The sequence below is a fragment of the Paramormyrops kingsleyae genome, chromosome 11 (genome assembly GCF_048594095.1).
Source record: "Paramormyrops kingsleyae isolate MSU_618 chromosome 11, PKINGS_0.4, whole genome shotgun sequence".
Lineage (NCBI taxonomy): Eukaryota > Metazoa > Chordata > Actinopteri > Osteoglossiformes > Mormyridae > Paramormyrops > Paramormyrops kingsleyae.
In genome coordinates, this window is record NC_132807.1 from 12,718,910 (window position 1) to 12,737,409 (window position 18,500).

Consider the following 18,500-nt stretch of genomic DNA (forward strand, 5'->3'; position numbering starts at 1 on the left):
GGATCCTAGACGATACTGGACAGGTGTGTAAAATGAACAGGCCAGGAAGTTTATGCATGCAGTGAGTAGGATTTATACACGTAGAGTAGCGTTTAGCAGTCGGATGTTGCTCCTTGATTCCACACGTCTGCTGTTAGTCAGGAACAGGCCTTCTACTGCATGCTGACACAAGCTACTGAGGACAATGTTTCTTTGCCCCCCCCCCATTTACGTTGTTAGTTATCTTCATAAAATAAAGTTTGGAGAGGTGGGAATAGCGTTTAATGGACAATCCTACTTAACAAAACGCACACAGCAGTGAGACAAAAAAAGCAATAGATGATTTGGGAGTCGCTAACCTGGACTGTCTTGCGAACTCGCTGCAGCTTGTGATACAAGAGGGGCTGCCGTCGTGTAACGGAGCCGACGCCAATGGGAGAAAAATTTTGTTAAAATTTTAAGCATTCGCCACTTGTGTATACCTGCTTTGAAGATGCAAATGCCTCAAAAACGCTTAAAACAAGACGTACAAAGAGGTGGAACAGTACGTTATGTACATTTGTAGTAGCCGAATTAAATATTTTTTTGTCATACATTTTTTCCATCTGTATTTACTAGCTTAAAAAAATCTATATATAAAGTATAACAGTAAAAAGAGCTCTTGTATCGGAATCAGATTGGAACTGAAAAAATGTGGATCGGCCCATCCCTGCTTTTACACCATATATGTAAGTGTTTTGTCTGCACTCAGGACTGTGCTAAACCTCTGGGCACTTTTACAAAAGTAATCAGAGTATTTTATCAAACTCCTGTCAACACAAATGTGTCCACACTGACATTTGATTTACACGCTACCACCTTCCGCAATGTTGCGGTATTAAAATTTCCCAACCTGAGCTAAAATAGTTTTATCTTCGATGGAGGTGCATGGTATCAGATACGGCTGTCAGTATTTTTCCATGTTTTAAGTTATTGTGGTTTCTGATGAGCATTTGGTTTTGGCTTAAGCTCAGCCAGGTTAGATAAACAGTTTGTGGCAGAAACGTGACTGTCTCAGGATTCTGTTTGTATATCCTGAGCCACACTGGCCGCAGGTTTCCCCTTGATCTTGAGATCTGATACCACGGGAGCACTGGCGCGTCATGTGACCTGTCCCTCCATTAAGGCATGCTGTGGAAAGTGGCCTCCTTCGTTTTTGGAAATGATGCATCTGTTTGATTTTTGGCGCTGCTCTTTCGGCATCTCTCGCCACTTCCTGCAGACGGATGCTCCCCACACCTTTAAATTGGGTTCTGCTGGATGGGCACTCTGCCAAAGTGGGTCCAGATCCTGGCGTTCCAAGGATCTCTGGGGCTGCGCATTCTGGGCCGGCTCTGGGGCTGCTGGGCTCCTTCCACGACTCCTCTCCCGGAGACCCAGCTCGCCCGCCCGCCCACCCGCTCACTCTCTCCATGGCAAGGGCCTTGGGAAAATGTAAATAAGAGGCAGACACAGGCCAGTGTTTTCATTCCATTCTTTTCCAGCGTGAATGTGAGGTTACACGATAAAGCCCCTGCTTTATCTCTGGGAAAGGAACTGAGACGACCGCCGCTCTCAGTCACATCCGGCCGTAAATTCAATAGGATCCTCATACATCTGGTTTGCTGCAGAAAGCTGGGGGTCACAAACATAAAGAAAATTCACTTTCTCTTATTGCCCAGACTTTTAAATTGCAAACATTTTTATAATACTATTTAAAATTATTAATGTCTGAGTCTTGGAAGTCTTGGCTAGACTGCGTTTACTTTGTGGACCAGAGAATGCTGTGTTGGACAGTGTTACGACAGATCTTCAGTATGTAACTGCAATTTTCTCTTAATGACTGAGCTGTAAGTGAGATGTGGGAAATGATGGTAACACTTTACTTGAGGGGACACAAAAATGTAGTATTATGCTATTACTTATGTATTAATTAACCACAAACTACGTCTTAGTTACAAAGGCATGTCATGTTTGTTCATCATTAATTAATTGACAATCATCTTTTATCTCAAGCAAGTACTATATTTGTTGCTTTATCTATTAATTCTTCAAACCTTTGTGAACCGCTGAAGGAAGTAATGTAGGACCAAATAATGAATAACACATGTAAAATGCTAATCTTACGTTTGTTCATCATTAATGAAGTGTGACACACATCATTTATCCCAAGCAGTTACTTTGTGTGTCATCTGTCAATTTCATAAATCCTTGTGAGCTACTGAAGGAACTACTAAGGAACTATTGAAGGAACAAGTAATGAATAACATAAGTGAAATACTGATCTCATGTTTGTTCATCATTAATGAATCCTGACGCATCTTCCACCTTAAGTAGTGACTACATTTGTTCTTCAGTAGTAACTGAGTTGCTACAAAGTATTTGTGTCCCCTCAAGTAAAGTGTTACCAAAATGATGTTAAGAGGTGCCCACTAAATGTAGCCTGGCACATCAAGTGAAGGCTGCAGCTCCCCCCCCCCCCCCCCCCCCCCACAAACACACACACACGCTTATACACGGAGGTCCTGCCCAGACAGACCTGCCCGCGTTCCTCCTCACATTCCAGCCATGCTCCCATTGATACGCCCTGGGGTCAGAGCGATGATGTGGAGGAATTCTATCAGTGATGGAGAGAAGGAGCAAGGGAGGAGGGAGGTGTGGGAGCAGAGATGCCCCACCCAGCATGGGGGGAGGGGGGGTGGCACCTCATTATCTCCAACAGCTGGCACATTCCTTAATAATCAGCGGTGGGAGCGGCATCCATGGCTGTGCCCCCCCCCCCAGCGGACCGCAGTGCGCGCTCTCAGCATCCATGGCTGTGCCCCCCAGCGGACCGCAGTGTGCGCTCCCAGCATCCATGGCTGTGCCCCCCAGAGGACCGCAGTGTGCGCTCCCAGCATCCATGGCTGTGCCCCCCCCAGCGGACCGCAGTGTGCGCTCCCAGCATCCATGGCTGTGCCCCCCCCAGCGGACCGCAGTGTGCGCTCCCAGCATCCATGGCTGTGCCCCCCAGCGGACCGCAGTGTGCGCTCCCAGCATCCATGGCTGTGCCCCCCAGCGGACCGCAGTGCGCGCTCCCAGCATCCATGGCTGTGCCCCCCAGCGGACCGCAGTGTGCGCTCCCAGCATCCATGGCTGTGCCCCCCCCAGTGGACCGCAGTGTGCGCTCCCAGCATCCATGGCTGTGCCCCCCCCAGCGGACCGCAGTGTGCGCTCCCAGCATCCATGGCTGTGCCCCCCCCAGTGGACCGCAGTGTGCGCTCCCAGCATCCATCGTTGGGGGCATCTCACCATAAAAGGAGACCCGTTTTCCTCATTGGTCGTGATGATACACAGTTCAATGGCCATCCTGATGCAAGGACATCTGTGTAACGTGTGGTGTCTCAGTGGTGGACTGTCACCAGGGACGTGGCCGTCATCTCCGTGAAAGTTGCGGGGACTCGATGCACAGTTACTGCTCTTCCAGGGTTATGGGGGAAAAACTGCATGTTTTTGTGTCAGAAAGGCAATAAAAGCAGAAATAATGTTACAGCAACCCAAATGGGAGAAACCTCATCAGCCCGACGGAGGAAGCTGAGCAGAAACAAAATGCCAGCCCTCCCTGATGTTTTCATAAGACATTCCTGGGAGCAGTGATACTCCCCCGTGCCGCGTTTCGGAGACCGATCACCATTTTTCAGGTGCGGAATTTGTTTTGTTGGACAGCAAGGTGTGGATGTAGAGGTCAAGTTTAAAGAAACATTTTTTTTTCTGTAGATATTCCAAAGGGTACTTAAATCTTCAAAGCGGGAGTTTCCACTGGGATGGCGGCTGGCTCGTGGGGTGAGATGCACCGGGACACTCTGCCTCGTCCCTGACTTTGCCCCCCCCCCCACCCCCTCCCTGTCAGTTTTGTTTATCAGTCTTGGGAAATAATACTCCCGGTAAAACAAAGTAGAGAGTAACGGATCGCCTTTCCCTCCTTGAGTGAATGCAGTAAATCTTGCTGCTAATTCCGTTTTACACTGACCTCGCTCCAGTGTGTACAGTGTGTCTTCACCCCGGTGCAGGAAGTCCAGTCACTGGCTTATTTAGGTTACATGCACATTATATGCTGTGGCCCAGATCTGGGGACCCTGGGCCATTTTTAAGGATGCGCACAGACTCAATCCCTGATTTTATTTAAAGTTTATTTAAAGTTATTTATTTACATAAAATTTATTTTGAGTAACACGTTTGATATGGTGCTCTTCTGCAAGCTAAGTACTCATGTAGTGTGTCTTAAACGCTTTGAATGGCTGTTAATGCACCATGTCTGTTATGATGTATGCGTGTAAAGCTTTCAGCCGTGTCCAGTACTTAAGTGAATATGAATTTGAGAACTCTTTTGTTAGCAGAGTGGTCTTAAATGACTCACTCTGGAGAGCGATTTAACCATTTACCCATACTGCCTGAGGGCCTTTTGTTAAGGACAGGGATGACTACAGTTCGTCTTTTTCTTAACAAATTTGACTTAATTTTCACAAGACAAGGTCGGCCGCAGTCATTTTAATAAATGGCTATATTGTTACAGAGCTCACAATACAGGCCGTGAATTCCTGAAAGTGAGGCATTTGTCAGCCAGGGCGTGTTTTAGCGGCACTGAAGGACTTGTGTGGCGCAAATAACTTTCTGGAACGGCACCGGAGCAGGCCGCCGTTCACTGAGTGCGCCGAAACGTGAAGACTAACAGGGCAGCTGTCATCCAGGTCACGTGACGCCGTCTGCTGCCTCAGACCCTCTGAGGTGGGGGTCATACACTGTCCAGGATGGCTGTTTGGGGGGCGGGGGGGCTCTCGATGGGAACAGGCTGACCTTCAAGTGGCTGTATGTGTGGGGGGGCTCGGAGCAGTGTGTTCTCCATCAGTAAGCCCCGCGACAGCATGGCGGATTCCAGCCATTCCTGCCCTGATTCATTGTGTGCTACACTAATGTTAAGTGTACTCCCATCGCTGCCAAAGCCCCCTTGCTGCACACGGACTGCCCCCCTTCCCACCCACCCCCGCTCATCTGCTGCTGCCATACTGTGGTTCTCCTCTCGGCTCTCTGTCCTGCATTTGGGGGGATGGGGGGGGGAGTTGTTTAATTAATTATTATTTACATGCTTACAATGACCTTCTGGGGAAACAAATCATTCTTCGTGGCTTGGAAAATAGAGTTTGATTATTTGACCCCTTGTCAGGGAAACAGGAAGAGGGAAAATAAATGGCATTGTCTGCATGTTAGCCTGGCTCTTCTTAAAGGGGCTCCCTCTGCATGCAAGTCAGGATAAGAAATCGTCCTGGTTTGTTAAGGGATCGTCTTACTTTGTCACCATTAGCAAAATGTGGTAAAGGCAGCACAGGTTTCATTACCTGAGCGGACGTGTCTCAAACAACAGGCAACAGGCCTTTTGGTCGTGAGTTTGAGCTTTCAGTAATCAGCCGAAAATCTGTCACATCCAGACCCTCACGCTGATTTTAGGAACAAAACCAACAGTCCATTTCATGCTAAAAATCAAACTGTATTGAGATTTCCGAAAAACTTTTTCAATTCAGTTTGCGATGTGGTTCTGCACAAAATCAGTTTTATCTGCAGTGCAGTTGGCAGTGTCTGTTGTTGGCAGTGATGAGTGGCATTAAAAATGTGGTAAAGGACGTCAGTGTACTTACCATGTTGCCTTCTTCTGTTTATCTCTCTTTTTTCTCACAGAGTCCTCTTGCATGGAGAAGCTACTCTCAAAAGACTGGAAGGAAAAAATGGAAAGATTCAATACGACTGAGCTCCTAGGAGATGTCAAAGGTCAGCTTGCGTGACGCAGTCTGAGAGACCACTGTGTGGCAGATTAATCTGCTCTTTAAAGCTTCTGCTCATTTTTCATGTTACTTATTTAGCATGGTGTTTCCCAAACCAGTCCTCAGGGCACATTGGATGGATCCACGTTTTTGTTTTATCCAGTTCCCAGCACACCTGTAAGGTATTTAAAGCTCCTGATTGCTTGGGTCAGGTGTTCTGGGAACTGGGATAAAACAAAAACGTGGATTTGTCCAGTGTGCTTTTATTCAATACGATGGCACAAATGAAAAGGCTGGAGTCATTAGAGCAATTGCATAAGGGCCCAATGGTGAAATCATTCTGCTGAACATGGGATTTGAAACCAACGACCTTCTGAGCATGGCTACGGAGTCCTAACCCACGGAGCCACAACCCCCCTTATGGTCTGTGTCTATCAGAGCGCAACGGGGGTCTCCTTGAGGACTGATCTGTATCACTAGCAGGGAGGGGGGCCCATGACCCATAAGCCCCGCCCTCTCTGACCTGGGCTGCGGGGCAAACCCGAGGCCAAGCCGGGTAGGAGAAACCTGGGAGAAGAAGGAGCCATATACCACTGTCACATTTATATTTATATAAGTGCATTTCACAGATCCTTAGATATATAAGTTAATTAATTGTTACTTAAGAAGCTATTTACAGATTATTTACATGACAGCAAACTGCCTTAGATAGCATACTGCTAATTAATGCAGTTGTGGTTGATCTGAAATACACCTTTAAGTATTACGGTGAATGGAATCTCTCTTTGTATGATGTTTTTCCATGATCTAAAATTATATTTTGGATATTAATATGAGAGTCACCCTGTATGGAAAAGCAGTTGTGGACAGATGGATGGTATAACAATATTATTTATTATTGCCAGGACTTGGGTAATGAATTTAATGTACTTAACATAAATTTAGGCTGTCGTGGCTCTCAAAACGGCCCGAGGGTATCCACTGTCTCGCCACAAGCTCACGTGAAAGGGGTCTTTCAATCGCAGGGCGTCAGCTCCCGCGATACGCCGCGGCGAGGACGCTGAGCCAGGTAGGTCCATAAATGATCGGGATTCACTGGTCTCCCTATACCGATTCCCCAGGAAGTCGTACGTATAAATACTTTTCATATCACAGTGAGCCGCGATGAGGATTTTAATTAGCACGCTGTTACATGTGACGCTAGCCGCTTCAAAGGGCCCCTTTGTGCTCCCCCTGCACAAACGCCTCTCTCCGCGTTTGATGTCGGCCCCACGTAAATACCGGCAATTAAAAAGAAGCTCGGGGTTGGAGGAGCCCAAGGTCCCCTTAATTAAAACGCAAACAAAGGCACCACGCTGGGAGCAGCATATGATTAAGATCTAAAGTGTTATGATAAATCAGAGGCCGCCTTAATTGTTGGGTTAAAATCAATACAAAAGCCAGGCGTGCCTTTAGGTTTAAATGAATGGGATGAAGTAGCAGATAAAGCTGACATCTTGATAAAAAGCAGGCCCACCGGCGATCTGGCCTTGCCGGCTGTTTTGAAGACTGAGCGCATTGAATGTGAATCCGGCGGCATTGTAACATCCTACCTGTGGTGCTCCGCTCTTTAGCAGCTACAAAGGACAGCTTTTCATATTGGCTCATAAGTGAAATCTAAAAATCTCCCCGTGGCAACAAGTGAAGCATATTTTTTTTCCCCCCTTGCAGCTTTGTTGTTGGTGGCATACAGTAACCAGGATATGTTTTTCACATTAACCACAGACCAAAGGTGGCTTCTGTACATTACTATAGAAATGACAGAAAAAAATGGAAATATTTTTGTTTACATTAACGTCATGAACTTTACACAAATTCATCATAATAATTGAAACATTTTTTTATTTGTAGAAAGAGCTGGGATCCGTACATGTGTGATTAAAATTAATTGCAACTACAGAATTTGAATATTATACTTGATACTACACAAAGAATGATACGCTCAGCATTAAATTTAAACATGAAATCAGTAGTACAGATTAGGTACAGTTACTGTATAGCTGGTGGATCATCATGTGACAATCACACAGGTTAGTGTGTGTGTCCAGACCTGTGCTTGGCTGTCAGTCTGGAGGCCTGGCCTGACGGGAGCGATCTGCTCAGTGAAAGCACAGAATGAGCAGGGAGCAGTGCCAGCATGGTGTTGGTGTAAGGCCCCTTTGTCACCAACCCACCAGAACAGCACAGAGGGCACAGCAGCATCTCACCTAGCATCCACATGGAGACCGACATCCCACTCTGCCTCCACACTGAGATGTAACCAGGCCGCCATGGCGCACGCTCCGCCTCCACACCGAGATGTAACCAGGCCGACATGGCGCACGCTCCGCCGCCACACCGAGATGTAACCAGGCCGACATGGCGCACGCTCCGCCTCCACACCGAGATGTAACCAGGCCGACATGGCGCACGCTCCGCCGCCACACCGAGATGTAACCAGGCCGACATGCCGCACGCTCCGCCTCCACACCGAGATGTAACCAGGCCGACATGCCGCACGCTCTGCCTCCACACCGAGATGTAACCAGGCCGACATGCCGCACGCTCCGCCTCCACACCGAGATGTAACCGGGCCGACATGGCGCACGCTCCGCCTCCACACCGAGATGTAACCAGGCCGACATGGCGCACGCTCCGCCTCCACACCGATATGTAACCGGGCCGACATGCCGCACGCTCCGCCTCCACACCGAGATGTAACCGGGCCGACATGGCGCACGCTCCGCCTCCACACCGATATGTAACCGGGCCGACATGCCGCACGCTCCGCCTCCACACCGAGATGTAACCGGGCCGACATGCCGCACGCTCCGCCTCCACACCGAGATGTAACCGGGCCGACATGGCGCACGCTCCGCCTCCACACCGAGATGTAACCGGGCCGACATGGCGCACGCTCCGCCTCCACACCGATATGTAACCGGGCCGACATGCCGCACGCTCCGCCTCCACACCGAGATGTAACCGGGCCGACATGCCGCACGCTCCGCCTCCACACCGAGATGTAACCGGGCCGACATGGCGCACGCTCCGCCTCCACACCGATATGTAACCGGGCCGACATGCCGCACGCTCCGCCTCCACACCGAGATGTAACCGGGCCGACATGGCGCACGCTCCGCCTCCACACCGATATGTAACCGGGCCGACATGCTGCACGCTCCGCCTCCACACCGAGATGTAACCGGGCCGACATGGCGCACGCTCCGCCTCCAAACCGAGATGTAACCGGGCCGACATGGCGCACGCTCCGCCTCCACACCGAGATGTAACCGGGCCGACATGGCGCACGCTCCGCCTCCACACCGAGATGTAACCGGGCCGACATGGCGCACGCTCCGCCTCCACACCGAGATGTAACCGGGCCGACATGGCGCACGCTCCGCCTCCACACCGATATGTAACCGGGCCGACATGGCGCGCGCTCCGCCTCCACACCGAGATGTAACCAGGCCGACATGCCGCACGCTCCGCCTCCACACCGAGATGTAACCAGGCCGACATGCCGCACGCTCCGCCGCCACACCGAGATGTAACCGGGCCGACATGGCGCACGCTCCGCCTCCACACCGAGATGTAACCGGGCCGACATGGCGCGCGCTCCGCCTCCACACCGAGATGTAACCAGGCCGACATGCCGCACGCTCCGCCGCCACACCGAGATGTAACCGGGCCGACATGGCGCACGCTCCGCCTCCACACCGAGATGTAACCGGGCCGACATGGCGCACGCTCCGCCTCCACACCGATATGTAACCGGGCCGACATGGCGCGCGCTCCGCCTCCACACCGAGATGTAACCAGGCCGACATGCCGCACGCTCCGCCGCCACACCGAGATGTAACCGGGCCGACATGGCGCGCGCTCCGCCTCCACACCGAGATGTAACCAGGCCGACATGCCGCACGCTCCGCCGCCACACCGAGATGTAACCGGGCCGACATGGCGCGCGCTCCGCCTCCACACCGAGATGTAACCAGGCCGACATGCCGCACGCTCCGCCGCCACACCGAGATGTAACCAGGCCGACATGCCGCACGCTCCGCCTCCACACCGATATGTAACCAGGCCGACATGACTCACGCTCCGCCTCCACACCGAGATGTAACCGGGCCGACATGCCGCACGCTCCGCCGCCACACCGAGATGTAACCAGGCCGACATGCCGCACGCTCCGCCTCCACACCGATATGTAACCAGGCCGACATGACTCACGCTCCGCCTCCACACCGAGATGTAACCGGGCCGACATGGCGCACGCTCCGCCTCCACACCGATATGTAACCGGGCCGACATGCCGCACGCTCCGCCTCCACACCGAGATGTAACCGGGCCGACATGGCGCACGCTCCGCCTCCACACCGATATGTAACCGGGCCGACATGGCGCACGCTCCGCCTCCACACCGAGATGTAACCGGGCCGACATGGCGCACGCTCCGCCTCCACACTGAGATGTAACCGGGCCGACATGGCGCACGCTCCGCCTCCACACCGATATGTAACCGGGCCGACATGCCGCACGCTCCGCCTCCACACCGAGATGTAACCGGGCCGACATGGCGCACGCTCCGCCTCCACACCGAGATGTAACCGGGCCGCCATGACTCACGCTCCGCCTCCACACCGAGATGTAACCGGGCCGACATGGCGCACGCTCCGCCTCCACACCGAGATGTAACCAGGCCGCCATGACTCACGCTCCGCCTCCACACCGAGATGTAACCAGGCCGCCATGACTCACGCTCCGCCTCCACACCGAGATGTAACCAGGCCGCCATGACTCACGCTCCGCCGCCATATTGAGATGTAACCGGGCCGACATGGCGCACGCTCCGCCTCCTGCCGTTTATTGGGGTGCTCCTTAAAAATGAAAGTTTGAAAATGCTAGTTCTCACCCCCTACTTTTGTTATGTTGTACAAAAAAAACATTTTAGCAATTTTTAAAATGATTTTTCAAGCATGTTTAGAGGTTGCTCAAGCAGCTTGAATGGCTGAAGCCAAGTTTAGTCATCCACTGTAAGTAATACTTGTTAATCTCTCAGTTCATTCATTTGATTGTTAGCAACAATGTGTGTCTTATGGTTTTGCAATTTTGTATCAAGGGTTAATCCACCACGCACACACACACACACACGCACACAGACACACACACACACATACAGTATTTACCTTGTGCCTTAAATATACATTATACTGGAATCTAACTGTAGGTTTCTGGAGGAAAATATTTACAAACCGAGCTCAATGACTCTCCGGTGTGGATTGAGCTGAACACCTTCATTTACGGAAGCCATCTCCGTTTCATTTTAATTTGCCCGTAACTGTTTGGTGCCTCAGTGTTTCTCTCCCTCAGAAAAAGAGTCGCATATTAGTATGTCACAGGATTTGTTAATAAGTGTAAACTTCTTGCTGACAGATGCCAGTTTCAAAAGGTTTGTTTGGAAATGTGCAGCTTCTTTCAGCTGTTTTGAAGATTTTCCTCAGCATGTGAGGGGGGTGATGGTTTTCCACCAGTCGTACCTGAGGGGCCTCGTGGCTTGGGGCAAGATTGCTAGGAGGTAGCAGTGGAGGTTTGGTGTACAGTACATGAAGACATGAACCAACAATTTAATGTACTCACTCCAGTAACGTGTATTGAATTGGATTGCATTTGATTGGACACCACCCCAGAGGACGAGGGGGCGACTGTCACCGCTGTTTTTGGCACACAGTCACCCGTTGTTGAATACCTCCCAGTTTTACCACTGCTCCCATCTGTATGCCTTCTGCCGAGAAACGTAGAGGAGATAACATTTCCCATGACCAGGCACTGCTCGAAGGGAGGTATTTACTTCCCTGTGCTGTTTCTGATACGGCACTTGTAGCATTGATAGCTGTCTTGCTGTGGGGACCGTGTCCGTGTTTGTTAATGCGTCTGATTGGCAGGATTAACGGAGCTTATGCCAGGAAGGGGCCAGGTGAAGCAGCTGCTGTTCATATTGTCATGGTGAGGGGGCCAGGGAACCGCGGCTTTGCTCAAGGGGCAAAACAAATGCCTTTTCAATGGGTAAATTAGCGCTTACGGAAACAGTTCAAGTTTTGTTTGTCAGTTTGCTTTTCTCCTATTTAATGTAATAATTAATAAAATGCCTACTGCTTTGCACAGAATTTTTAGGAATTTAGCAGGCCATCCAGCCAATGCCATGAGAGCACTGTGCTTCGGAAGCCCTTCTCAGCGTCCTTAAATTCATGCTTCCTGCTTTGTGTTTCTCTGCAGGCTCAACACTGGTCACAGGCCTGAATTTTCCATTCTTTTGGCACAGAGGTGGCAGAATCTTGCTTAGACAGGAATGTGGCTTTTTAAAAGTTCTTTACTATATGTTGTAGTGAGTAGAGAAATAAATCCTAGTGTTTGCCATGTAGATGGACATAATTTCAGATGATAGTTGGTTTTAAAAGCCAAAACCGGGCTGTTCCACTCTAGTGTTTGGTGGGCTGGACTTGAATACAGAGCGGCATGGTGGCTCAGGGTTGTGGGTTTGAATCCTGCCCCTGCTCTGTGTGTAAGTTGTTTCATTTTGGTGCTTTGATTTACTCCCACAATCCAAAAACAAATTTTGAATTGGCGTCTCTGATAAAGCTGTTATTTCTGTGTTGTGGGGACCATTTCTGGTCCCCACGGGGGGAAACTCAATTTAAAAAAAAAAACTGTGACTGCAATCAAAAAACTAAAAATGGCAAAAGTCATCTATTTTGTTACTAATGGTTAAGGTTAGGATTGGGTAGAGGTCGTCATGTTGGGATTAGGGTTTTCCCCATAGAAATGAATGGATGGTGCCCTGAAGATATGAATACGGACATGTGTGTGTGCCCTGTGATGTCCAGGTTTTTCCCCAGGCTACCTGAGATTGGCTCAGGCCTCCTTGTGACCCTGTTCTGGTTACACAGTTTGACGATGGATGGATGAACAAAGGCTGAATAGGAGAGCCGTGAGCACTGAACACACAGGGTGGATGAGGCAGAGAAAGATGCCCGGAGCTGAAGGCCACCGTGGTCACCTTGTCGACGTGAGGAAGTCGAGCTCGGGGTCTGGGGCGGGCGTGTCCGGACAAAGGGCCCCTCACACAATCGCCACATTTAGAGAGCTCTTAATTTACTTAGGGGGGGCCATGGCAGTGCACACAGCCCTGCGCACAATGGCCGGCTGATGCAGACACAAAGACATTCCAGTGTCCCAGTGTTAAAAAAGTCATTCAGATCTCGTCTATAATGGTTCAGCTGTCTTTGCCAAAGGCAGGAAGAGAATGGGCCGCTTTGTGATTCTCTCCTTTTACCACCACCCCCCCCCCTTCCTTTTTTGTGCTGAATCTTTTATCTGCGTTATTCACTTGGGACTCTTCAAAGTAACAAGCTGCCGTCTCTCCTCCTGTGCTGGACTTGGAATCGAATTAGACGCTGCTTGATTAGCGGAATGGGCATGGGGGGGGTGGGGGGTGGGGTTTGATTGAACCAAACAAATAACACCCCCACAAAGCACCTTCTATCCTGCACAGGCCTGTTTTGCTTTTCCGTGTCACCCATGTTGTCCTGATGAGCACACAGCATAGGAGCATCTTCTGCACTCTCAGAAACCCAGAGGTGCTGGCTTCTAGCCCTAACCCTTCCTGTGCCTTCATGATCAAACAGCTGTCCTGGTGATCGAGATTGAGGATGGGGTGGGAGGGCTGTAAGGTGTGCCAGACAGTCTGGTTTTGTTGGTCCGCCAGAAGACTTGGACCATCCAAAGTTGCCAAGGGTGCACCTGCAGAGGTGTACCTCAGGGCCCCCTCCTGGGGTCGGCCTTTGGGTCGGAGGGAACGTGTGTCTCTCCTCCCTTGTGCATATTTCGTAATTTGACCTTCTCGTAGCAGAGGGGGCTGCCGCCTTGGCTTTGTTGTGCTGGCATTTGTTCTGTTCGCTCTCCCCACCAGTGATGTGGGTCCCAGTTTTCCAATTCCTCTGAGATCCAAAACCACTATGTTCACCTCCTGACTCACTCATTTGGAGGTTAACTTTTGTGAACCGAATCTGTTATGTTTTTCTGTGATCAAGTCCCTTCCCTGCCTTGGCTGTCCATAAACCTGTCCTTCCCTGGCCTATTGCCACTCCATTAGATTCCTTTCCGTACCCAGGCTCTTCCTGCGAGCTGATCCTCGATTTGATATAGGACGTAAAGCAGCTACGACCTCCTTCTCCATTTTGTGTGTATGCTGTGTCAGAACTACAGAAACAGCCCATCCTCTCTGTACCTTAATGCGTTTATTGTATACTGTCTGAATTTATTTGATGTGGCTCGAATTGGCTGTGAGACAGAGAATATATGCTCAGTCAGAGTATATTCAATAACTTTCTAAGGTGTCAGAAGCATACATCAGTTTAACGTAAGTCGTATCCCCGCATACCTACTCCCCCCCCCCCCCCCGCCATACCATAAATTGAGCGAGCAAGCCGTATAGCTAGTGTTGGCGTATGGGTCCCGGCTAGAGTGGGGGCTGAAGGCTGAGGGGCGGGTGGCTTTCTCTGTCTTTCTCACTGCTCCTAAATGCCGCCCACCCCAAGACAATGAGACCTCTGTTAATATTCCACCAGGGTGATGCCTGGTCTTCGCCAAACCCTCCAGCACACAGCTGCCCCTCCTTGGTTGAGCCCCCCCCCCCCCCCCCCCGAATGCCTTGGGTTCCGTGACACTCTCACAACGGACTGTTACGTTCCGGGGAAAGGACTCTGTGTTCAGCATCATGCGCTTTGTCCCCAGCTTGACGACTGGAGCGATTTTGCGGGAAAGATGCTTTCATCCCACTGAGCTCCCTGGGACGTGTTTACTGGGGCTTTAATAGTCCTAGCTGATGTATTTAATGCCTGCCCAGTGGCTCAGACCCTTGGACAAAGAGTGCAGGATTGTCATTCGGTTCTCTTTTGTCTACTTCCGACTTACTGTTTCCCTTCTGCTGATACCGCTCCTGTTTGGGAGGAAGACTCAGTGTCCCAAAGTCCCGCCCACCTGGTCCTCCCCCTGCTCTCCACCGCCTACAACCGGTAGGACAGCGCAAATGCTAGCCCTGCAGTGTCAGTGAGCACGGCTAGCTGGGGCCTCGTGAGTGGCAGCCGTCCACGGGCAGGCTAAAGGTTAATAAAATCGCCATGGAGTGTATCGCTGTTACAGATAAGCTATTCAAGGCAGGCAGAGCCCCATGAATAAGGAGTCATTTCAGGCCTCGGGGAACCACATGAGGCCCAAGTGAAAGGAAGCTTTCAGGTGATTTTTTTTCTTTCTTTTTTTTTTGGGAGGATAAATGGAGAATTGCAGCTCTCTTCCATCGCTGCAGTGATGGGGCTGCCAGTAAATTGCCTGAATGGGGCTGGAGGTTGACAGGCCCTATTAAGACAAACTGCCATCCTCGTCGCAGAGATAACATGAATCAGTTGTTTAGTCAAATTAGAGCGGTCTGAGTGGAGCAGGCCCCGGGTGATGGGGGTGGGGGGGGTGGTGGGCTAGAGACAGATGTGCCTGAATGGGTGGGGGAGGGGGTACAGAAAGACACCCGCAGCAGCCGGATGGAGCACGGCTGGTCGCAGGTGAGAGACAGGGCATGGCACGTTGTATATCTGTGCAGGTGTGTACAAGGGGACCCCCCAGGGTAGGCTGCCCCGCGGGATCTGCAGCAGCTGATCTGAAAGGGAGCCGCCCACTGTGGCTCAGAGTTCCGCCCCCTTGCTGCAGCCAGGGAAACACCACGGGGCGTTCACAGGGGGGGGTGTCGTGAACGTGGTGCTCTGCCTCATTGTACGCCACCATTTTTACGTATGTTTTTTATTCCTCATTGTTTGTTATTGGGCATTTACAGATACAATTAATATTAAAATGATTATTTTTATGGTTATTTTTTATATATTTTTATATTTATCATTTTTCCAGTTACCCCACTCAGTTTGCATTTTCCTTTTGCTTCGTCATCCACAGCACAGTCATGTTGGCAGTGATGTCATCCATTGTGTTCCTGGGGCACACTGCGCCTTGACCCCCTGCCGGGGTGGTGGGACAGCGGGTGGGGGGATGGGGGGGGGGGGGGTTACCGCAGACGTCTGTGTCTCTCACCCCCTTAATGAGATGCTGAGCTGTCATTACAGCAGGTGCCGCAGCCTGACGAAGTTAGCAGGTGTGATGATTGTCAAAAAAACCCACAGTATAACATATATATGAATATATAATATATATATAAATATATATATATATATATATTATATATAACAGCCAGGGGAGGAGGCTTCATGGTGCCCTGGCTGTCTGTCACCAATCTGCCACCTCTCAGAGTTCCTCTGTTTAGTGGGAACAATCCCCCGCTTCCGTGGAAAAGCTGTGAGAAAAACCAAGGAAGAAAAAAGCTGAAGTGGCGAGTGGTGAGGCTGCAACCCTCACACTGCTAATGAAGGCGGCGCGTAGGCAGTGCCAGCTGCATGTGTCGTGCCATTCTGATGGCTCCGGGGGGCACTGCGCGCCATCCAGGCATCAGAGGCAGAGCGCAGCCTGAGGAGCACAGGGATCGGGGCGCGCTTCTGGGGCAGACACTGCTGTGCGCTCGCCTGCTTCCCCCAGTGCGTCTGACCACGAGGCATCCGCAGCTCCGAGTGATGGCCAAGCCCATTCTGGGCCGGCCTTTGCTATATCCAGTGACCCAGCATGATTTTTATAATAATAATAATAATAATAATAACACAGGACAACAAAGGAACGTTTTTTTAAATCATCAGAGACCAAAATACATTTTTCCAAATCAGTTTTTCACGCTGATTCCATATCTGTTTTCAGTTTTTATCTGTAATGTCAACTTTTTGATTTATGAGTAATGCTAGTTAATACCGTAATTGCAAGTATTGTGTACTAAAACAAAAGCATCACTGTGGTACAGGGTAAAATATCTTTAGAGCAAAATCAAATAAACAGGCAGTTGGCATAAAGAAATTGAAAAGTGTTTGTTAACCACCATTGTTTCTTCAAAAACGCTTTGAGCTTGATTTTCTTGGGCACACCTTGCCTGGATTGTCATGACACAGCATGCAGCAGTAGTCGGCCATCATGCTTTCACTGTAACCAGCTGCGCCTTCTCCATACTCATCACCTTCTACAGAATCAAGACAGTTGATTGGCAAGGCAATGAATCGTCATGAGGAACAGGACTGATTGCAGAATCTCGGCTGGGATATACAATTTTGAGCTTAGCTGAGAATCCACTTGTATTTGTGCAGCAAAAGTAGCAGAGTCATTGAGATGGTCCCACAGTTCCCTCCACACCATCGGAATTCCAAATGCCATTGCTGCCTTTTGCCGACTTAGCCAGTCACGCAGACCATTTGAACAACTGGTACAGGTGACATGTGGAGCCCAAGATTTATCCTGGTCTCCAGGTAGACAGCCAAAGTATAATTTGTATATCTTCCAAAGATCTGCAGTGATGGGGCGACGTTGTGCTTTCGTTGTGAATGAACTACACACATAACAGAAACTGTCTGGATGATTAATACCATTTCTAGGCATGATAACAACTGAAAACCAACACAGTTGATGCTGTCTGTCACCACTGCCTTTGATTTCCAGGTCCATGACCCAGAATTCAAACTCCAGAGTTAGATTTAGTATTTCTTTAGCAACAATTCGAGAAAATACTACCTAGGTTTCCCGCCAAACTAAGTTGTTTACACAAGACATGCGCATGCGCACTAGGTCAAATTAATCATACTCAAATGTCAAATCATACTCAACTAGGCAAGTGTCAATAAAACATAAATCAATATCTAGTCACCTAGAGAATGGTGATGCTGTCTGTAAGATAAAAAACACAGACAACTCTTGTAATACACTTACGCAGACTGCATGTACATAATATCATACTACATATAGCTTCATCACAAAAACTTGACGTGCTAGAGAAAAACTAAACACAGATTTGAAATCAGCATGAAAAATACTACAAAACCCACATAAAATTACCTCTGATGAAAATGACCTGTTAACCTGTGTGATTTTTATGGTTTTATTAAGAGTGAAAGGAGGTGAAAGCGAGATGTTGGAGCAGATCCCACCAGGACACACTTACATACAGAGGCATCCCTACTTTTCAAAGATTAGTGGGCATCTATTGCAACATTAATAAGGTTATTATAGGGTAACTGATGTTAATCAAATATATTTGATCAGATTTTTATCTCGTGTAAATGCCTCACTGCAGCCGTCAGACCCTCCCATCCTGCGCCCACCTGCACCCTCATACCATGACCTTTGACCCCCACAGGCACCCCCGAGAGCCTGGCAGAGAAGGAGCGGCAACTCTCCACCATGATCACCCAGCTGATAGGCCTGCGGGAGCAGCTCCTGACCGCCCATGACGAGCAGAAGAGGCTGGCTGCCTCGCAGATGGACAAGCAGCGGCAGCAGATGGAGCTGGCCAGGCAGCAGCAGGAGCAGGTGAGGGCCCGCCCATCAGCCCTCCCATCCTGCCTGTCTGTCCACCTGCCTGTATATCTGCCCACCTGTCTGCCCAACCGTCCACCTGCCTGTATATCTGCCCACCTGTCTGTCCAACCGTCCACCTGCCTGTATATCTGCCCACCTGTCTGTCCAACCGTCCACATGCCTGTATATCTGCCCACCTGTCTG

General features: G+C 50.0%; 1 protein-coding gene across 6 annotated transcripts in view; it reads left to right on the forward strand.

The window, feature by feature from the left end:
* The window catches only part of LOC111840795 (transcription factor SOX-6-like), a 148,315-nt gene that overhangs the window by 68,979 nt on the left and 60,836 nt on the right, over nucleotides 1-18,500 (forward strand). For all 6 annotated transcript variants that reach the window (XM_023806044.2, XM_072718069.1, XM_023806064.2 and 3 more), the window contains 2 exons: nucleotides 5,707-5,796; nucleotides 18,136-18,308. In XM_023806044.2, the coding sequence (XP_023661812.2) occupies nucleotides 5,707-5,796; nucleotides 18,136-18,308 (263 nt within the window). The remainder of the gene's footprint in view (nucleotides 1-5,706; nucleotides 5,797-18,135; nucleotides 18,309-18,500) is intronic.